Source organism: Drosophila teissieri, chromosome 2L, assembly GCF_016746235.2.
Source record: "Drosophila teissieri strain GT53w chromosome 2L, Prin_Dtei_1.1, whole genome shotgun sequence".
In the NCBI taxonomy this organism is placed as follows: Eukaryota; Metazoa; Arthropoda; class Insecta; order Diptera; family Drosophilidae; genus Drosophila; species Drosophila teissieri.
Window position 1 is genome coordinate 14,113,607 of NC_053029.1, and position 23,259 is coordinate 14,136,865.

At 42.1% G+C, this 23,259-nt stretch overlaps 1 protein-coding gene across 1 annotated transcript; it reads left to right on the top strand.

The window, feature by feature from the left end:
- The first annotated feature begins 21,873 nt into the window (after window positions 1-21,873).
- On the top strand, window positions 21,874-22,976 carry LOC122611447 (high mobility group nucleosome-binding domain-containing protein 5-like). Its single transcript, XM_043784550.1, has 2 exons — window positions 21,874-22,029; window positions 22,284-22,976. Exons 1-2 carry the CDS (start codon window positions 21,874-21,876, stop codon window positions 22,974-22,976), a joined length of 849 nt encoding a protein of 282 aa, XP_043640485.1.
- The last annotated feature ends 283 nt before the right edge of the window (window positions 22,977-23,259 follow it).

Here is a 23,259-nt window from a genome sequence, read left to right on the forward strand (position 1 = left end):
TAAGTGCATGAAGTGAAAGTTAAATACAAATGCCGTTTATTTTTAAAATAATTAAAATATATAAGTAGTAAATGACGTAATTTTATTATTATATACAAATATATGTTTCTCTTCTGAATATTGTGATTTTTATATTTTCAGACTTTAATATATGTTAACCAACAAATCTGTTCCTCTAAGTTTATGAGAAATTTATGCCCAGCTTTAGGTTAATATTCTCCTCTAGATAAACTTGTACAACTTTTTAAACTACAATCTTTTTGAAAACAGATTTTTAGCAGCCCCTTGAGATGATAGATCCAAGTTTCGTTCCACTTGATATGCTAATTGGGTAGAATCCACTGAGTAGCAATCGAAGACAATGTCGGAGGGGTGAAGAACTCTTGGCGCAACAGCCGGAAACAACAATAGGAAATGGCGTGGCAAACCGGAAGCGAAAACTTTGAAGCACTAGTTATGAGCATCGTTAATTAAACTGCTCCGTATAAATCATAGGCCCCAAAATGCAGAATAATTTCGTGAGGCAGGCAGCCAGGTTCTCGGCCACACCCCCATTATCTGGCTAACCATCCATCTGGCTATCTGGGTATCTGGCCAAAGCCGTTCATCTCCTCTCCGGTTTTTAGCCTGCTCCACTTGTACAACTTTTGTCTTGGCTTCCTTTTTCTTGGCCTTTGTATCGGTACAACATGAGCGAATGGGCGGGTAGACATGGCCGAACACTTTTCACGTTGCGCGAAATTTATCATGATTCCATTACATAATTAAATCCGTTTTAATAGAAACTTTGCACGTCTCCTCTCCGTGCTGTTGCTGCTGTTGTTGTTGTTGTTGTTGCCGTCGTATCTCGCTGTTGCTGCTGCTTTTGAGATGTATTTGGTAAAGTTTCCATCGCCAGGGCCAAATTGAAAAACAAAACAGTCCAAAGGAAGCTGGAAAGTTGCCGGTGCCGTCGCTGCCGGCGTCGCTGCTATTGCGTAAATGAAATTAAGAAAGTAACCAAAGACTCAAAGCTGCTGCCCCGCACGCCCCTGGCAGCCCCTGCACCTTATCTGCTGCTTCCATCTCTGCACTGCACGAAAAAGCGACCATGTACTTATTTTAATCAGATAAAAGGCAGTGCAATTGGGAAATACTTCGTAGTTGGCGTATACTTAATGTTAAAGTAAAGTAACGTATACTTTCGCATATTACGTATACGCAGTGTTATATCCTTTGAGTGCACATTTATATAAAAAGTATAGCACTAGTGTTAATTTCATTTAAAAACGCAATGAGTATTACCTTGCTCAGTATGCTCAGCTTTTACTATACAAGTTCATTTTCGCTTCTTATTATTATTATTTTTTGCAATACCACTTTTGTTTCGTAGTTATATCAATCAAAGGATGAAATTCTCTACCGGTTTTTATGAAATTCCTCCTTTCTTGCAGTGAGTACTTGGCTTTCATTTCTGTTCCACTCGTGCCCCGTCCACTGTTCCACTGTTGCTTGGTTTTTGTCTTGATAAATTACCCCGTCCTTGGCAGCGATTTCAACGTTGTCGGGCGACACAGTAAAGTGATATTTTTATTCGGAGTCTTGGTTCACCCCCGCCGGTCTCACTCGATGCTTTCTCTTTCTTCAGCGCGTCCCCTCAATTGCTGCCATTTTTAAATCTTGCCAAATTGTTAACGATGCTGAAGTTGCCATTGAAAGAGAGTTAAGGCCTTCTTAAAAGTCCCGGCCTTGGCCAAAAAACGGGAGTGGGGATGAGTGGGTGGAACTCTCCAACGTCTAGGAGCGACGACTACGGCCACGACGACAAAGTTTAGTAAATGAAAATAATTTTCTGTCGGAGAATTATTTAAAGTAGTTCATTAAGTGGGCAGTTTTTTGTTTTAATTTTTGTTTTGTTTCCTCTGTCATTTGATAGGGAGCTGGGAGCTTAAACTATTTAAAAACTATTTCTACTTGCTTGCCTGTGAGTTTTTGGGCAGGAGATCCCATTTTGTTCGGCGGACTCATTACAAATCACGGAATTAATAAGGCTTTATTTAAATATGATAGATATATAGACAAATGTATAATATTTTGGAAAACTATCAAGTAAAATTAAAAGCTTTAATACAGTTAACGATATGTTTTAAAGACATATTAAAAGCCCTTAAGTTTCTGAAACTAATCAACCTCTTGATGGCACCAATTACCCTAACCGCACCATCAACAATGCCCACAATTTCAATTAAAATCGCATTAGATAACCACATGGAGACCACATACCTCGTTACGCAGCTTGTTGCTATGAAAACTCTCCTTTTTTTTAGCCCCAACCTTTGTATCGCACTTTCCTTATCCCCGCTTGACAACTCACTTAAATCGCCATAAATAAGGGAAGGAAAAGAAAAATCTAAAAAAGGTACCACACACACACCTGACAACATTGGAAAGGGGTGGAGGGGTGAAGGGGAGGAGGGACTGAGGCGAAACGATCCCGCATCACTGATAAGGAAAATCCTTGGAAATCCCACTCAAGAGTGCGGCAGCAGCAGCAGCAACAACAAGCTCGTGGAAACCCCGTTCTCAAATGCCCGCAACGGGCATTAAAATAAAATTAATTTTTCTTTCACTGAAGTGGGAGCGGCAGTGGAAGCAAAATGACAAAACGATTGACTATTAAAATGGATAAGGCATAATATTTCTCGCATTTTGCGGTTGCGAAACGAACGCTGGTAGGGGGCTTATGTGGAAAATCTTGCGGGAGGTAGCGTCACGTAAATGTAAGAAAAATAGTTTAAAGTCCGAGCTTATCTCGCTGAGCCAATAATGTTTGCCTTTTTCGAAATGACAAAAGCACTCAGGCACTGAAAGTTGGCAGAAGTGGAAAATAAGAGAACCTAAGGACTTAAAGAGCGTCAGCCGAAGGCTTAAATTAAAAATGATAAAACTTTCGTTGTCATGATAAAACCATGGGGAAAAATTAAAAAAAAATACTCGGTAGACTGAAAAGTGTAAAAATGATTTACAATAAAATGAGTGGCATTTATGGTGCAAGAAACAAATTCATCGAATTTCAGTTTTATTGGTAAAGTTAATTGATATTGCATCTTTTCACTCCAGTGAACAAATTTTCACTCAATATAGAAATTTAGGTATAACCTAATATCGATCGAATGGCAAGTACATTTATGGATTTTTATCCTTCGTATACACTTAGAAGCCGGGCTTAACTACATGCAACTAATTTCATAAATTTCTTATAGCTTCGCAACTCTGCTCACTGCTCTAAGTAGTTGCAAATGTCCTTGTGGCTGCCCCAAAATATTTGTATATGTACCAAGTATTTCTCTAGCTGGTTTGCTGTTGTCGTTGTTGCTCTTGATGTTTTCTCAACGGCAATTAAACATTGAATTTAGGGCCCGCCCTGTTGAAGCCACAGGAAGTTCGAGTGGAAGATGCCATGAATAATTTCTTGCTGCTGACCAAGGAGCAGAAGAAGAAGGAGAAGGAGCAGGAGAAGCGGGGAAGAGTGAGATAAAGCATAGCTCACACGAAAGACAAAGCAACCGCAGAGTGGCAGGAAGGGGGCAATATGTACTGAAAGGGATGTGAGTGGACTCGCAAAAAAGTTTCTCTGACTGCGGTGTGGTTTTCGGTTGGCATTTCGGGGTCTTTTCCTCTGGACACAAGCGCCCCCTGCGGAACCCCAACATTCTCCGCCCTCGTCGCCGGAGATTATGGCTCGCTTAGTGGGCAATTATCGCCTGCAGGGCCCATAATTATTATCATCACCAGGACCAAGTTGCATTTTCATTTCATATTCAAAAGGCGTCCTCCTGTCTCTCGCTCTCTTTGTCTCTCGCTCGCTGGGCGGTCTCTTGGGGATCTAGAGCTGGTTGCATGTTATCTGCTTCCACACATGAGTGGCATGAGCAAACCGACTGAAACTACTACGAGCACATGCTGAAAACATAAATATAACAGAGATATCCCCCAGGGGGCGAGGGGGGTGGCCGGAAAATGGGTGTGGATTTCGGTGTTGGGGCCGAGACCCTCCCGTCAGTCGAGCCTCCTCCTCGCACAATGGACTCCGGCTGCGAGTGGAATTGTAAGTGCGCTGCCTGTCCCGGACTCTGATGAGCGACTGCCACTAAAAATAATAATAAACGTAAATTTCTCTAATTTACACACACACTCGCATGCACAGGACAAAGGGGAGCACGGCACAACCACAAACAGGCTCACACACACGCGCAAAAAGAAGGGCGCTCATGACAGGCACACTGACACAATGCCCTACAGAGATACCCCGATATATGGAACCGCCGTCAACGAATTGGGAGTACTCTGCGAATCTGGCATAGCAAAATGTTGGATAAATAAATTAAATTCGTCTCATTGCTTTTTACAATTGCTTAAATAACTAAAATGCTAAAGAAATTTAAAAACAAAATCGTTTTAAATTCAACATTTATTTACTTTCATATTATTTTTGGCACTCAGGAACTTTTTGCATTTATATATTTACAAAAATCATGCTAGTATCTTATAGACTGTTGTTGAAACGCACGAACGGGTTGCCAAATTAAACCCTTTAATAAAAAATTGGCTAAGGACTAGCTAATAAAATGTAGTATGATTTAACCAGTTTTTATTACCACTCGCAAACGTATTCCCCGAGTCATTATGCTCCTCCTGCAACAAGCCATGCCCCCGACCCCCGACTACCCGCCTTACCCTTGCCCGCCGTCGAATAAACAACAAAGTCACTGAAATTTAATTTCCAAGCATCAGCAGGAAGAACAAAAAAGCCGAAGGATCCTGACTCAGAGAGAGGGAGAGGGAGAGATGGAGAGCACTTGGCAGCATGTTCATGTTGCTGCTGTTGTCATGTAGCGACAGCGTTCTCCCCTCTCTCTCGCACTGCCGCCGCACTGCCGCTGCAGCAGCCGAAAAGTTGCCTTATCACTTGGGCGCATTTACATAAAAAAACCACAAATAAAAGTTGCCAACTAACGCAGCACCAAGAAGCCCAAGAAGCAGCAGCGCCACCACCACCAGCATCACCATCACCATCAGCATCTGAATCGGAATCAGAAGAAGAGCTAAAGAAATAGGAGCGCAATCACAATTGCGTTTCGTGCACTGAAAATAAAACTTAAAGCATAGAAAAAATTAAGTTCATAAGTAGTACTGATCATAATATGTTTACCTAAGATAACTTACGCAGTATTTTTAAAAATGTACCAACTAAAAGAATATTTTAAACATTCCAAACCATTGACTCTTTCCCTAGTGCTACCGAGACGAAAACCAATTTTTCTCTCGGTGTAGGCTGCTGCTGAGTGCGACTGGCTGTGGCACTGAGTGACTCTCCAAGTTGCTGGGGATTGTGAAGTGGCAAGGGGGACGGGGGGAAGGGCAGGGGCGTAATGAAGGGGGCACAGCTTAAGCATTAAAAACTTTTCACATTAAAGCACATTACAACAACAAATCATAGAGCAAACAAAACAAACAAACAAACGCACACACACGCGCGCACACACACTCGCATATGTGGAGCAACACATTTAGATAATATGCTACAACTGCTGTGGCGCAAATGACAACGCGAGGGGCGGCGGGGGAGGCGGGGGCTAAAAGGGGCTGGAAAACTCATGCGAGTTGTAAAAAGCTTTGGCAACAATGTCGCCTGAATGTCGCGCATTGTTTCCAGGCCGCTGCCTCTGACACTACCAAAACTGAAGAGTAACGCCCCCCTCCCCATACTGGGGAGAAATTACCGCGCCCCCGCCGACGACGCCAGTGGCCAAAGTTTTTTAAACTTTATTTTTTGTTAAGCACATTTGCGCGTTTCCTTACTTATAGCATACTTTTAAGCGCCAAAGCGCATTAGCCAGACAATGCATGAAATTAAATTACACATCGCGGCGTCTTCGGCGAAACATGACAGACCAGCACCGAAGTGCAAGAAAAGCGGGGGTTTTCTGATGGAAAATCTGGAAGGTATACCCCAACATTAGTGCTAAACTAACTGACTAGTTAAGAAAGAAAATCAAACACATTCAAGACAATCTTAGGCCAATTATTAGGATATATACACCTATAACTTCTATTTGATACATTCTAAAGTAATGTTGGCAAATATTAACACCCAAAATCTTGAAGAGCTTAAGCTAAGGATTTACTATCCGTCGCTTCCATCTGCACAAGGACATCTCTCATCGCATTTGCAGCACTCGACAGTTTCCGTTTCAGCCATAACTCTCACGAATTAAGCTCTTCAAACGTTCTTGAAGATTGTTTCATTTGCAGCTAACAATGCGCTTTGCCCCCAGAAGCAGACACTTCGCTCCTCTACTCCGCTCCTTTATGCAATGACCTGCACTCAAAAATCAACGCGTTGTCGCTGACAACCCTGAGAGCCCGGAAAATCCGGAAAACCCTGGACAATGTCGCCTCGCTCATCGCCCATCGCCCATCGGTCGCCAGGGGGAATGGGGGGGGCGCGGACATTGCTCGGCGAAAACTTGTTATGTCGTTAAGTGTGAAACTTATTTCGCACATGACGCCGCTTCAATGGAGGTGAAATTTGTTTGGAGATGGGCGTGGGATGGCGATGGAGGTCGAAGTGGGGGTGGGGCTTGAGGGGGAGACTGCGGGGGCAGCTGCCGAAAATCGCAAAAGAAATCAGCAACAAAAGTTTACTTTCCGTTGATGCTGCGACCTCCTAGTCCAGTGTTTTTATTTATACTCTATAAATAAGGGGATGTCAGGCTGATCATCATTTGGAAATACAAAAGATTTGCTGAAAATGTAAGAATACATTTAAAGTACATAAATATCTACTTTAGATATCATTACATATATATCGATAATAGATCAGAGAACTATGTATATGCCCCCCATTTTAATCTTAATTCCTTTTTTTTATTTTTATGTTTTCTATAGTCATAGTAGAGCATTGCCGTGTTCGGTGCTTTGACCTCTTTTTAATTTCCATTCCCCTCCTCAGTGCGACACTTCAACTCTCTTTTTGTTTCTTAAAAATCAAAATAGCCAAAAAGTAGCGACAAGTGTTACGGGGGAGTGGGGCGGGCAGGAGGAGGAAAGTGTGACGAGAGTGGAAAACTTTTCGGCCAGCGAAAAGTAAGCGAAAAGCGTTAGCGATGCCACCGAAACAAGGCAGCCAACCAACCAGCCAAGCAGGGAGGTGAAAGTGGGAGGCGATGCTGCCACCCGGCCAATCTTAAAATAAACTGCAGCTGCGCGTAAAAAGTGACAAGTTTTGAGCGGACGAGGACAGTTCTCAACTAAAAGGAACATGTGTCCGCTGTCCGCAGACTCCAGTTTTCCTGCTTCCTTCCCGGGATTTCATCCGGCCCCACTTTCAGTTCCTTCACTTATTGGCACTCGGACTTTTCCGCACGTGACATATTTTGCAACATAAATGTGTTTTCTTTTCCTCCATTGGCGGATTTTGGCTTAAACTTAAGACAAGGTTGCGTAAGGAAAAAAAGGTGGAGGAGGAGGAAAACCTAATGGGCCAATATGTTGACATATTGTGTGGTTTCCATTTGGCCATGGGACGAGGTGTGATGCAAGAACTGAGAACAGCGTGATGTTCAGAAAAGTGTTAACAGTTTTTCGTTTCTTTTTGTATAAAAGAAACAAGCTTAATAAACCTTTGGGTAATTTATCAATTTTGAAGCGTAAACTTAAGCAGCCAAGGAATTGGCAAAAAGGTAAACCAAAATCAATAAAACGCTAAGTTTCTTCGCAAATTTCGCACCTCAAATCCCCAAGAAGTTCCTCGTCTCAAATCCCCAATTTTCGCACTCCCTCCTTTGGAATTCAGCTGCATTTGCTCAGCTGACAATTCATCTCTCGTCCTTCGTTTTTTGGGGCATCCAGATGGCTTTTTTGGAGGTAAGATTGCGCCTGTGGTTAAAGGAAAACGCAAATGCAAATGCCAAGGCAATTTATCAGCTTGGCGGCAACATTCAAAATTAAACGCAATCACATACAAAAACCCAAAAGTGCGAACCAGAATCGGGAATGGGGGAAAACTAAAAGAAAGAAAAGGCGGACGGAGGCTGAGCAGGAAAAAATACAATTGAAAACTTTTGCAATACGCGGCTGAGCGAAAGAAGAAGAGCGGGCTTTCCACTTGGCGGGGAAAATGAGAACTCTGCTCGGTGCGTTTTCATATCAAACTTTGGCTATTGCATTTTCATGTGTCTTACTTTCTTTTCCCTGATAAAACGGAGGAAACGCGGAGTGGAGAAGTGGGGGAGTCGGCGCATATCGTTGTCAGCCAAATGCACTTTAGCCGAGTTATCAAAGAGTTGAAATTGCATTGCCCAGGCCCAATGCGTCGCCAGTCGAGGAGAAGAGGAAGGCGCCACTTTTAGCAACAATTTCAAGCGCATTATCCAAAAAGCTCTGAAAGGAAGTGAGCAGAGAATGCAGCTGCCGAGCTGTAAGCGGGAATATGCCCCTATGACACTGGACATTTTCAATGCTAGAACTATGGTCACATTTTTTGAATCACAAATTTATACTAATTGAATGCTGAGTTAAGTAAGCTAGTCTAATCAGCAGTGAGAAAGAATATGCCAATAAGTCCTATTTAAAAGCTAAAACAATGCTTAAGTTGATTTTACATCACTAATTTAATGCTGAATAAAGTAATAAAGTAATAAACAGCAGTAAGCAACAATTGGGTCTATGACACTTGACATTTTAAAATGCTTAAACTATGTTCATATTTTATTCATTTGAACTAGTACAAATAATGTAATATAAATACACCAAATATGAAGTACTTAAGTGAAAATCAAAGGAGTAGTGTCATAGCAGCTTAAGCAGCAGCAGCAGAGGAAGAGGAGGAGAAGTATCCGCGCTGCGCTCCAGCGGCACAAAAGACAAAAGTCAAACTTGGCTGCTCAGACAAAGCCTGCGTCGGTCTGTTTATCTTGTAAGGTAAATCATTCGAGACTGAAAGTCAAACAGCAGCCAAGGGAGTCCACGAGAAATCGAGGAGGGACTCAAAATATGGGGGGCTGTGCGCAACTTTCGCCAAAGTAGTAGAGGCGACAAAGGCGGGAATTGAATTCAAACAATAGCCGTCATGGGACACAACCGAGTTGCACCATCTCCTGCACCTCAGCTGCACCTGCTCCTCCTCCTGCTCCTCCTCCTGCTCCTCCTCCTGCTCCACCGAAAATCCCCTCACCATTCCTCACATCCCATCCATCGACTCTGCCGCATTGCGTCGCTGTCGTGTCCTGCAAATTAGTTGCATATTAAAAATGCGTTGGCCAAACAATGACGAGTGCCTTGGGTGAAGTCGAAGCCAAAATTTCTAAGAACTACTAAAGAGCCAAGAACCTTGTCAGGCACACTTAAAAATATTTATTTATCAAGTACTGGGAGTTATCCTTGATCAAGGATATTGGTCAAATGTTAAACTATTTATTTAACACTATTATAGTTTGACACAAGTGTTACCTATTTAAAGATTTGATCAAATTTTGACTCATATTTTCTCCAAGTGCCCTGCTTATCGAGAAGCCGGTGCAACCCTCCGCTTCCCCTCCCCCTCCCCCTCATTGAGCACTCGATTGCAAAAGCGGCAGCAGGACTAAGTTTCGCGCTGGCGTCGCTGCTGCCGCCGCTGCCATCAAATGAGAAAAGTTTAAATGACGCTGCAGTTTGCAAATGCCAAGCCGTTAAAAATGGGGATATCTGTATAAGGAGTCGGAGGATTTGCTGTGCCAGGAGCAGGGGCAGCTGATTGGACAGGATCAGGACGGGGAAGCACAAGCAGAAGTGGAAGTACCCAAAGGACGCGAACTAGGACCGCTGGAAGGAGCAACAGGAGGGAGCTGCTCCTCGAAAGGCCCGAAAGGAATGCCATTGAGGTGGCGGCAAAGGGGGAGGTGCTGAAGATGGAGCACTGGAGGCAGCCCAATTTGTTATCTGCGGGAAAGTCGTGGACCATGGTCAGGGAATCATCAGTTAGCCGCCCGTCGCAGTGGCTTGATCCTGGACAATGAGGAGATGGGAAAAAGCGTTAAGATGATGGACGATGCGGCAGGGAGACAGCCAGATAAATGAGCAAATTATTCCAGATTCGAATGGAAAAACTCTTTGTACATTTGATGGTGTGGGGAAATACGAATTTGGGAACGAACTATTTAGTGCTCTAACCTAATTTATATTCTTTAAGCATTTAACATGTAAGTTGCGAAAGTCGATTGATAAGTTTACTCATGAACAAAAAAGTTGAGTTTTTGGGTTATTTTAAATAAGTATTGACGATTGAAGTAAGGTAGAACCAATCTGGAATTTAAAATACTCTATTCTAAGATACTCCTGATTAAAGGGAAGAATATATACATTTTCTGGAACTTCTTCCATTTTCTGTTCCACTTTTCCGCACTTTTTAATCCTCTGGAATTCATCCATAACCGGCATTAAAACGCAATCATGGTTTAGCATGTCCAATTCCTATTTTCGTCCTTGTTTCTCTTGCTTACACTAAAATCACTTCAGATCCTTTGTGGATGTGTATGTACTATGTGTGGGGGGGCAGGAATTTTTGCCATTTTCCGCCACAACCACGATGGCAAGTTGGGTTCCACGTTTTCCGATTTTTTTCCTTCCCACGCGACTTTGTCTAACTTTTTCATTAAATGTATTTCAATACTTTTCGGACCACACCCTTGAACTCTCCACCAAGAGCACTGCCAATTTTTCCACTTGACCAATTCATTTTTGGCCAACTCCCCTCCCCTGCACACCCCCACCCGCCGCTCAGACCACCCACCCAAATTTGATTTTGTTTTTTCTTCGCACCAACTTTTAGTTGATTTAGCTGCCCCGCGACGCGAATTGAACTCGCTTGCTCTGCTCAACTGATTGCTTACAGTGAGTGCAAACAGTATTCTGATTGGTTCAGGGCAATCAGTGGCTGGAGATCCCAGAACTACATCGAGATTTCGCCGTTTTTGTTGCACTTTTTGCAAAGCGGTCAAAAGCTGAAAGGATACATTCAATTACAAATTGGACGCTGCAAAGAAGGATTTTCTGGAGCTGGTGGTAGAATTATACTTTATATTTATCGATTGAGCTTGTATTTTATTTTTTAAACCAAACTTTAAAGACACTTTTATCTCCGTAGCCAAACCAAAGTTTATGTTGCTAATTAAAGGTAAAATGTATTTAAGTGACATGTGGTTTCACTTCAATTTGGCTGCACACTTTGCAAGCCCACTGTTTGAGGGCAGTTCCAGCCAAGGATGTTCGAAATGAAATTCGGCCGTCAAGGTGATTGTTTTCAAACCTCAAGCGCTCAGTTGGTTTACTTAGAGGGCCAAGTTTACAACAGTTGTGGACCTGGCCGACAATCCGTGCCATCCTCTTTTCTGCAGGTCTTGGAAGGCTTTTGTAGGCGTTCGACTTAACTGGCATATATATATACATTTTTACGGTCAATTGCCGTTTGTCTGTCCTGTGGACTTCAACCCCAGCACCAACCTCAACCCGAACCACATACCCTTTAACCCCAGTTGCCCCAATTCGCTGGTTTGCTCTCCTGTTACTCTGTTTGTTTGTTTGCCCAACTCGAATTTGATTCGACGAAAACGAGAAATAAAAAACAAAAAATAAAACAAGAAAAACCCAAAAGAGATTTGTGTGTGCGAGCCGCCTGGCGACGAACTTTTGACCAGGGCGAACGCTGAGCAAAAGTTTTTAATTTTATTTATTGAAAAGTTTGTCCTGTTATTTATTTGCTAGCCATGTTGAAAATATGACCAAACACGGTTGGGCCGCTCAACTAGCTTAAAGCCACTTTTGCCCCATTTCACTTTGTTTGACTTGCAGATGGAACCGAAAACTGAAAACACAAACTAAACCAGAAGCTCTTAATATCTTTCCGCTCACACTACAAAAAAAATGCTACAACAAACCATTGGACATTCAGGTGTGTAATCGCACCAAAGCCACACAAAAATATTTACCAACGTTCACACAGATTTGATTTACTTAAACTGAAAATATCATTTGCTTTCGAAATGAATAAGCCATATGGAACATGAATATCGAAAACTGGCCTTGACACCGAAATAAATGATTCAGAGAATGGAGAAACAAGTTTAAACCATTTTAAAGTGAGCGCCTAAGACGGTCTAATTATTTTTCTTAGTGGTGGCTCTTAGGCTTTTTGCCGGACATGCCGGGCTTCATTAAAAACTCATTGCCACTTGCAAGTTTCGTTTATCATTAGAAGGATCTGTCAACTGTTACGGTTTTACAGTTTTCAACAGTTTTCCAGGAGAGGCTGCGGATGAGGGTCTGCGGAAAAACTCGCCAAAAATGTTGTTTGTTTGCTTCTGAAAAGTTTCTGTCCGAAGCCCATTTAAAAATAGCTTAAGACATGGACATGGAGGGCCAGTCCCTCGACAAACTTTTGGCTGCGAGTACCATAAATTATGGTTAGTTAAAAGTTGATATAGCCGAAAGAAAAACATGCTCAACCATTGACGGTACAGTCGCGCTCCCTAATTAACAGTTGACTTTCGGATTTCCTTTGCCTAAAGTGAAAATAGATGCGCGGATAACTTTTCCTGTATTTTAAGTTAGTAACAGAAACAGAGAGTTAGAGAATGACATTATATTTCCATTAGAATAACTTCCAAAATGTTCTCAAAATGAAATTCCTTTCAATCAACAAAGATGCACCCGAATGTTAGTAAAACGACTGTAAAAGCTGTCAAGAACTATGCAACAAATGATTTCGATGGAGGGCGATAATTCATAGCATACTTTTAAGCACATTGAATTCAGACTCGTTGGGATTTCTGTCATTCATTTTGAAAAATATTTCCATTCTATTTCCAGAACACTTACCAAAATTTGAGCTTAAAATCCCCATTGCAATGCTTCATTTAACTCGACTGCTCATAAATTTGCGCAAATCATTTTAAAGGAAGACCAAAATGATTTGATGCTAAGAGCACAAAATTTTACATTTTTAATTGCTCGTTGCGTTTGTTTTGTCAACGCTTGTTGTTCTTGTTGTTGTTGTTGTTGTTAATCTAATTTACTGCCTGCAACTTTGTCTCCTCAGCTTCTGTTTTTGCTGTTATTTATTTATTTATTTATTTTCCTTCTTTTTCTTTCTTTTTTTTGGGTTTCTGTTTTTGTTCGGGCGGGTGGAATGGAATATGAGATGGCATACAAGTCTATGGGGCCACGCATTATAATGGAGGAACATTCTAATTAACTTTTGTTTTAGCACAAACTTGAGTGGAGTGGCGTGCTGCTGCCATTTGCTGCCTTTTGCAAGTCATGGCAATGGTCTTGTGTCTAGTGGATACAACAATGACTGGGGAGCATATACTCGTACTCCCACTCATTTATGAACTTGTGCCCTTGCAGTAAAATTAACATTGACAAAGCAACAAGACCAACACGAAGGATCCTTGTGCCTCTTCCTTTTCATTTTTACTGGGGACAGGCAATTAAATTCGCTTTGTGTGCTGGGTTTATTGCTTTTCGGTAGATTTTTTGCTTTTTCGAGGTTTTTGTAATTTTTTTGGCACTCCCCCCGCCGTCGCTTCTCGCTTGTGTTTGTCTTTGCGCTTATTTGACAATTTTATTCGCCTTTTTGTGCTTTTTCCTTTTTTAATTCAACTTTGTTTGCACATAATTTTTCGGAAACAAGCGTCAGAAAGCAAACAAATGCATGAATAAATACACACGAGATGAAACAAATGACAATGAATGCGAATGAGTGAATTGTTGCTGTTCATATGACCGCTTTTATTGTTGGTTTTTGTATGAAAAATGCTAAAGTCAAACAAAACACTGCCCGACGTTTTATTTCCTCTGATTTGATTTGATTTGATTGCGTAGCCGGAGGGAAAAACGGAAGAATGACTATTGGAGTTTAATGATTGATTATATTGTTGCAGCCCAGTTAACAGGAAATGGGTGCAAAGTCTAAACCGAAAATGTAAACTCAGAAATACACTTTAAATAAATGGGGTTAACATTTTTAGTAATATTTACTGTTAATACAGAATATAATACACTCTTAAATCGTTAAAAGTTAGTAATAACCGCCAAATAAAAATAAAATAAATTTAAATAAAAATTTTAATTTAATAATTCAATATCTAAAATTAACTAATTCGACACCCTTCATGAGAGGGCAAGTAAATATTTTGCCGAATGATTAAATTTAAGATATTGTATTTCCTTAGTTAAAAATAAAATAATTTATTTTTCGTCACAAAAGTTTATTTTGTGTGTTGAGGTGCCATCGTCACTAGATTTAACCTCGTTGAGAGTTGGTTTTGTTTGATTTTAATAAACTGTTCAAATAATTCTTTGTTATTTGAGAGATATGAGTTAGACTGACTGTATGCCAATGAAAATGGCGAATGATTTCCTAATTATTTTCAAATACAAATACAACGTGTCAGTCACGTTGAAGTTAAATTTAAATTTCAGTCCAATAGTCTATTAATAATGTTTACCCCCGGCAAAAATATCCAAGTAAGCTGAAGTAAGCTAAACAAGCAAAAACCGTTTTTGCAGGCGACATACCAAGTCAATTTTCGACTCAATTTCAGCGAGTTTATCATGGGATAATTCTCCTTAAATATTCAAGATGATTTTGCGTCCACCCCTTCACCCCTCTGGCCAATATTTCGCCCCCTCCTGAAATTTCTGCATAAAGTTCTCCTCTAGCTAAGCTCTTTCCATCGACTACTTCAAAGTAACAATCTCTGGCCTTTGATTTGTGCACAAATAACCATAAACAAATTACAAATTAATAACATACTTCACTGCTTAGTGGCAGACAGGGACATTGTGTCTGTGTCTGTGTGTGTATGTGTGTGTGTGTGCGGAAGGAGAGAAAAAAGCTTTGGCCATAACTTGGAGCTATCAAATGTTGCCGATGAGAAACAGCCTGCACTCAAAGAAAATTGTATACATTAGACAAATAAGGTTATTTTAAACATTTTGGGAGAATGGAAATATGCATTATTTTTGAATACATTTTTAATATTCCCTTTTAAAAAGATTAAAGAAGATTCCACCTATAACATCACAATATTTGTATTTCAAAGCATAGAGATACGTTCCTCTGACTTTATTTAGGAAATCTAGCACAGTAGTATTTAGCTGGCTTTGTTCCAAAATAATACATATTTTGATGCGGTGCAAAGAGAGTCAAGTTCTGGACCAGGACCAAAAACAGGGGCCACAGACAAAATAGGCAGAGAAGTGGGAAGATATTGGGCCGAGCGGAAGGAGGACAACAGAATGCTGTATAAATTTACATATTTTATTGAAAAGTGAATAGCGCCGAGCAGGAGAAGCAGCAGAAGCAGGAGCCACCAGCTCCTCGTCAGACAGCAAGAGAAATAACAAAGTTAACAAAATCCAGAAGAGCATATCTGCCCCCTAAAAACGCCATGAAACATAGATCCCTGAAGAACAAAAAGCAGTGTGCAGAAAAGAATGAAAGTTTTAATACGAAAGAAGCATTCAATAGAAGGGCAAGCACAATAATAACAAAGGGAGCAGTGGAGGGGACGGATTTTCCGGGGGGAAAACTGGGAGCCATGACTAGATGAAAATATGACAGTAAGTTATATGCCAAAGCCAAAACAGGAAAAGCAGCGGAAATGGTAGCAGTAACAGAAGCAGTAGTATCGACCAACTGCCGAGCACCGCATCGCAAATGGTCTTTGCAATTTTAAGCGTTCCTTTAATAATTGAACAAGTACTAAACCATTCACCGCATTAAGGAAAAAACTTGGTTCGTAATTGGACTAATTTTAGCTTAATAACTGCATTTAGCTGTGCATTGTTGTAACATATTTAGCTATAATAATCTTTTATGAAAAGAAATAATAACACATTTGAAAGCAAATAAGTACATTAAAAAAGGATTCTCAATACAAGTGACTAGGAGTACTGAAAAAGTGTTGAGGAAATGAAGCTCACAATAATTAAATATTAACTTAATAGGTGCACTTATTGTAGTACATTTATGATTCTGCATTGTTACAATTGAAAGTGTTAAAATCTAAAGTCAACAAATTTAAGAGTAAATGCCTATTCAACAAGTGAATTATGTAAAAAAACATTAAAGCTGTTGTTTTAAAATCTCATTTATAGTAGCTTGTTAAGTTTTCCAAATAAGTATTCAGTTCTTCTTCCAATTTCCTCAGACCAAGACTCCCTAAATACCCAGGGAACTGAAACATTGCCATTCGCAGTCGGGAGTTTGGTGCAGGAGGTAGTGCTACTGCAGTTACTGTGTTGGCTGACTTCGATTCCGAAGCGGATTCTGCGCTTGGCCTCGCTTACACGGAGATTCATTTCAAATCGATACACATAAAGAATAAAGGTAGCAAAACCACTGAACCACTGAGCACACGATAGGAAAAGCGGATGGGGTTGAATGGTGGGAAGCTGGGAGGGTGGGAAAATGGAAAAGCTGAATCGAAATAAGCTGATGTCGGTGTGAGTGCCTTCGCAGGGCATCCCATAATTTAGACAACGTCTGTCAATGAAGTCGACCAATGCGATTCCAACGCCATCCTGCGAAATTCTGCATTCAATTTGGGAATCTATCTCAGGTGTCGAAACAATGTGAGATATTTGCCATGTGCCTGGGAAGCTGTCATAAACTTCGATTACGCCAGGGGAATCATATATATGGCTGAGATCACCAGAGACTCCCAGTAATTCCCTGAATTAAGGTTACTCGTTTGATGGGTTGGAAATAAAACTCTTACTCGTACTCGCATTGAGCACATACATAAATCAGTAACTTAACTGCCAGATAAAATACACTCAGCTAATTTAAGTAGAGGATAAATCTGACTGCCAAACAACGAACTGGAAAGTCTGTTACTCTGCTATATGTCATGAAAAGAGTTGCCTGGAAAAATCCCTTTCCTATGCTGGCTCAGCTCGCCTTTTAAGCCGTAAAATAACAATGTAATTCCAGGAAAAAGTTCAAAAAAGTTAACACCTGCTCATGGAAACCGCCAGCAGACAGACATATTGCTCATACGCCACGGTGGTCGCATTCCCACTCTCGCCAATCTGAGTTAATTAGCTTTATTCCGCAAGTTAGCTGCTTTCAGCTTTACTTATCGATTGGCGACGCCACCCAATTCCATTTCCATTTCCACCTTGTCTTAAAGTCAAGCCACAGAATCTCTGTTCTCCCAGGGCAAAGACTCGGTGTTTGGCCTTAATGAAAACTCGCGCTTTAACAACAACCACACATCGGATCCACGCCCCCAGCAAATCATTTAAAATTGTACAGACACATGCCACGCCCTTGCCGCCCTTACACACACACACACACAAAGAAACGCGCATGGGACTGGGAAAAGAAGCATCAGCCGCAGAGACTGAAGGTGAAATTGTTGATAAAAATGCGGAGCGTAAAAGTGCAGCGTACGTGCAAAATGTACCGCAAGCAGGGGCGTAGCTGGAAGGGGGGTGGCGGTAGTAAGTCATGTTGCCCCATGGAAAGCCAACAAACCCTGGCTCAAAGTTTTCAATGCGCGCGTACCGAAAACAAAAGGTTTTTTTATTGAATTTTGAAATGCTGCGCTGAGGTGAAGTTCCCTCTGTTACATCTCCAGCCACACAGCACCCAACAAGCACAACCCACCACCCACCGCCCACTCCCTATTGCACTTCCGTCAACCCTTCGACCCACATTTCAATACCGCTGGCACAGGTGTATATGTGCGCTTAGTGAAAAAGCCGCGACTGTCACGCTGCATTTGCTGCAAGCTGGAGCTGCATCAGCCAGAAGAATACCTCAGCCAGGTGCGACTTGGGCTCAAGCAAAGCCAGCACGTGCCAGCGGGGGCTTACACTTAAAAAAATACATTACTGCATGTTTTGAACAGTTTCTTAAGGGGTCGTACATACGTACTTCTTTTAAAAAGGAGGAGAGGTCAGAGGAATCCCTAATGAGGATTATGCTAAATATTACACTTTAGAGTATATAAAGCTTCTTACCAAAATCAAAAGATTTCTAAACTAAAAACTATTGCAAACATATCTGTGCAATATAAAGTGCAACCCTACAGAACTAATACGCTGATGCTCCACTCTTTTCTGGTTCCACATGAACTTCAATGCCACATTTTCAAAATGATTTCCTTACTGCATCGGAATCTGTAGCAACGGGATGGCAGATTTTCCACATCGCCAGTGCGATCAAAGTTTAGCGCGGATATTTTAAAGCTTGTCAAAAAAGGTTGCAATAAATAAACGTGGCGAGCTAAAGACCCCGCCCTTAAACGTCTTGGGGCAGCTGGAAAAAGGCGGTGGAAAGGGAAAGGGATGGGGCTGTGGTGCAACGCATTTGAAAGCGCTTGCGGGTAAATAACGCTTAACGGACATGCTTGCACCTTCGGCTAGTTGCCCCCGGGCAGCTGTCAGTATTTAAAGTGGCAAGGTGAAAGGAAACCAACTGGAGCGAAGAGCATTTAATTCACACGAAGAATTGAATGCATATATAAATGTCTCTGGCATAGAAACTGCACTAAGATTCTCAGCTTAAAGACTATTAAAAAGGCTTTTAAGTCCCTTGCTGTTATTGATTCAAGAAAAGCGGTTTATCTTAAATAAAAATGGCTTACTTTTGGCCATGGATAATGACTTCTTTGATTCGGGAGCGCACTACAAAAACTGTCTATCAAATTAGGGCAAAAGTTGTTGGCCCAAATCGAAGGAATTAGTCGGAAATGTCCTGGCAAATGAACTGATTACCTGAAGAGGCTTCCGAGATTTCTTTTCATGGCAAATCCCACACATAGAGCCACAATTAAGCCTTTAGTCAATGCCTCTTGATCATTCCCCTTTGCGACGTGATTACATAAATCCCAAGCAAAAAAGAAGTACGGGCTGTGGAGGTCGTGGGCGAACCTTTTTTGATTATGATTGGGACACATGGCGAAATGACTGCTGGTCAACTCAATATGGCTAAAAGCCAAGCGAGAAAGCCAGCAGGTCCTTGGGTATTAGGCTAATTGCTGAGCCAACCTGAAAAGATATCCCCGGATGCGGATTGAATCTGTGGAGTGGATGAAACTCCTTGACTCATGTCAATGCCAAGCCCAGTTTAATCAACGTTCCACAGACTTTTTCTCCCTCACTTAGTTTCTGCCGACATTTTTTAAGTCCCATAGTTTCGCATACTCTTTCTGCAAGTTGTCCTTCACCGCAATACCAAAAAAAGTAAGAATACTCTAAATATATATAGGAAATGTATTGTATAAATAATGATAATTAGCACTATTTAGCATGGATTAATTTAAATGCAAAAGGATTTTGTATCAATTGGGAATATATCCGGTTGTATTTGATTTGATTAAGTGTATTATTTTACTATAAAGGTAACTTGTGACTAAATTATGTTTATACTGCCCTGATTTTCCATGGAATTTTAGAAGATATTTTTCGTTAGAGTATTCGCAGCGTACCCTCGTTGTTTATTCTTTTTTTTTGTATATGTGCAGCCTGATGTCGGCAAATTAATTCAGGAAATTCAATAAAAACAAGCACCAAAACATGGCAAACAAAACTCGTCGAGTCGTCGAGAATTTGCCCTCAATGCTCGCAGCTCCGTGCAATCAAAGAGTGCATAGATAAATCACCCGGCTAAATCCAGAGGGCCTGCGACATGGGTGGGTATTTGGGAGGGGGTTCTGGATGCCTCTGCCGGGTGGCGGGTGGCTGTTGGTGGTTGGCGGGTGGCGGTGGGTTAAAAAACACGGCCAAAATGTCAATGCAAATTTAATGGCTGACAATTTATATGCATGCCAAGTGACTTTTGGCCAACTACTGAACTTTGTGTGAATGCGAAAGCAGCCGGGGAGCTGGGGACAGTTTGGAGTAGCAGCGGCACAAAAACCGGATGCGGATGCGGATGGTGGTGGCTAGATTCGATGGTTGGGCTAGAAAAAAGTTCCGAAGGTGCCAAGTGGCTGTCAAACTGTTGCCAGCAAGCCAGCAAAGCGGGCAAGTAGGAATTCTCCTCGCCCAAATCGAATCGAATGGAATGGAATGAAAATGCGAAATCGAATGGAATTCCTCGTTTGTCCTTGCTGCCGCGGCTCATAAATTAAGGCAACGCATCCCCCCTCCCCTTCGCAGCGCAGCGCCGCCCATGTCCTTCCGCCTTCCCTGCACTGCATGTTAACATTAACGGTTTATTTATGCCGCCGCCGACATTTAAAATGCATTTCCTGCGACCAGGTTGGGCTCGGCGGTCCTCGGATGAAAGCAGCAGGCCAAGAGAAATGGCCAAAAAGCGATGGATAAACAGAGCTGGCAAAAAAGAGGATTAAGACCTGCTGAAGGAATAACTTTAAGACGTGTATTTATAACGCAGCCGGGCAACTTTATGGCGACGCATCGGGCGCATAAATACGGAAAGGTGTCGACGTGACTCTGACTCCGGAAATAGCCGGTGACGTAGTCCCCAAAATGCCCCCGGGAGTAGTTAAGCACCCCAAGAAGTGGGTCAACTAAAAGTTAAATTCAACTGCGAACAAATTTTAAATGTGTTTTATGTGCTCTTACGTACATATGGCAATTTTTGATAAAAACAATTAGTTCCAAAAATGATATAAAATCATGAATAGAGTATAGTTTCAGGCACCTCTAATTCAGTACAAATAGAAAGGTAATTGATCAACTATGAAATCTAACACGACTTCGACCACTTCCCACGTAGCCGTCAGTTACGTTTCACATTTGTCAAATTAAATTATTAGCCTACACAGTATGGTTTCAGTATCGCCACTAGAACGCAGTCCCATCGCTTCTTATAGTAGCGAAAATTTTGTGGTCGAGAGCCCTTTGTCGTTATCAATCAGCCGCATACAAGACACTCACAAGTGGTTAATAAATTATTAATTAAGTTGAAAATCAAGACAGCAATGCCCATGATTGATGGGTATTGGGAGAGGGGCAATCGAAAGGCAATAATGCCCATTGTGCCACTTGGGCACTCGGTTTCGGTCTTCTGGCCCGGTGATTTTCAATGACAACAACAACAGTGGGGCAGTGGAATGGGATCGGTTTTGCAATGTGCAGCGTAACAAAGTCGCTTGTGTTTTGGCCAACGGCAGCAGTGGCAGCAACAGTGGCAAGAAAGAGCTCCCAAACCGCAAGAAGTTGGCCCGATCGAAGGGTTTTTTGTCGGGAACAACGTTATGCACTTAAAGACAAAAGAAAAACGGCAAACAACCAGCCAAAAATAAAAAACAAATAACACAGAAAAAAGGGTAGGAACACTGTATTTAAACATATTTCGAACGTTTGACACCCCTTACAATGTGTACATTATTATTTATAAATGTAATCAAATCCAATTTGTGAAATGCGAGGTACTCAAAATCAAATTATGCAATGGAGTATGACGAGTATTCAGTTTCCCCTAATCAGTATCTTTGTTGAAACTGATACTAATATAGAACATAACACTCAGTATAAATATAATTTAACTACCAGGAACGGCAAAAACGTTTAGAAGGAATGTTGAATCGAATTATTTTAGCTCAATACATACCTTGGCATTACCTAGTACTAAACGCAAAACACCGAAACGAAACCCAAATAAAAAGGGTGCAAAAAGCTGGCAGCAAAGTTGGCAAATCAGCCGCAAACTGTGGCAGGGCGAGAAGGGTTTGGATAAAAAGCTTCGGCGGCTCGAGGCGAGTCCAGTAGACTGCGATAAGCGGGCGTGGCAGCCGCACCAGGAGCAGGGAAAAACAGCAGCCAGCCAGGATAACAGGAGCAGCAGTGGCATCAGTGGCAGTGGCAATGTGGCCGGCTTGGCAAGTGATAACGCTGCTGGGGCTTCTGGCCGGGGCTTTGGCCCTCCACTCGACGCCCGATTGGGCAATGGCCATCAGCGCAGCGCTTCTCGGCCAGGACTTTGAGGATTTCCAGCCATACTTCGGGCATAAACCGGAAAAGGTAAGCAATTCTGTGTTTCAACAGATTTAGCTGTCGTTAGGGAAGAATGAAGGGAATTTGCTGAATTAATTTGAAATAATTTGAATTGAATTCAAAAATCTGAGCCACTTCATATGCAATAAAGTGATAGTAACTTCTTGTGAGGCCATACAAGATACGAATATTAAGTATACGCCACATAAACCATACGCCCTGTTGCAGTAGCGATTTTTAATTTAAGAACTCATTTATCCATATCACCATGTACCATTTAGGAAGAGGATCAGCTAGTGGCGGCCACGAAGCACGAGGAGCACTCCGAGGGCGGCGAGGAGGAGTCCGGGGAGGAGCACCACAGCGAGCACTTCCACAAGAAGGGGGGGAAGAGCAAGAAGGGCCACAAGCACGGCGAGCACTCCGAGAAGGGGGAGAAGGGCCACCACGACAAGGAGGGCAAGAACGGGGAGCACGGCGAGGAGGAGGGTCACGAGAAGAAGCACAAGCACTCCGAGTCGCATCACAAGAAGAAGAAGAAGGGCTCCAAGGGCGAGAAGGGCAGCGAGTTCGAGGATCACGGCTCCTACAAGAAGGGACACTCCATCAAGGGCAAGCACAACGTGCACAAGCTGGACGAGAACAAGAAGGAGAAGAAGTTCTACGATGAGGACCACAACGAGGGCGGCGAGGAGAAGCACGGCGGCTTCGAGGAGTCCAAGAAGCACAAGAAGGGCAGCAGCTTCAAGAAGGGACACCACAAGAAGGGCGGCCACGAGGAGCACTACGGCAAGAAGGGCCACAGCAAGAAGGGCCACAAGAAGAAGGGCCACAAGGGGCACAAGAAGAAGCACGAGGAGTCCAAGAAGTGGGGCCACAAGAAGGAGCACGGCAAGAAGGGTGGCGAGGAGCACAAGAAGAAGTGGCACAAGTCCCACAAGCAGAGCAGCGAACACGATTATGGACATCACTAAACTCGAAGGCGACCTTCCTGCGATTCCCTTTATTTTTGTTGTATTTTATAAGCATTAAAAACAGATAACTCAGACCCAGTTAACAAGTAACTTTTTTACTCAGCGGAAAAGTTTGAATATTCACTAAGAAGATCTAGTTTCAAAATCAACAAACACACAAGTATTCGAATTTTCTCCGCTACTCTCAGCAGAATCTGTTGCAATGTAGTACATATATTTAATTGGAAATGCAATCCGTTAATTCTTCTCCATGCAGATAAATTATCCAAGAGGCACAAAGCCC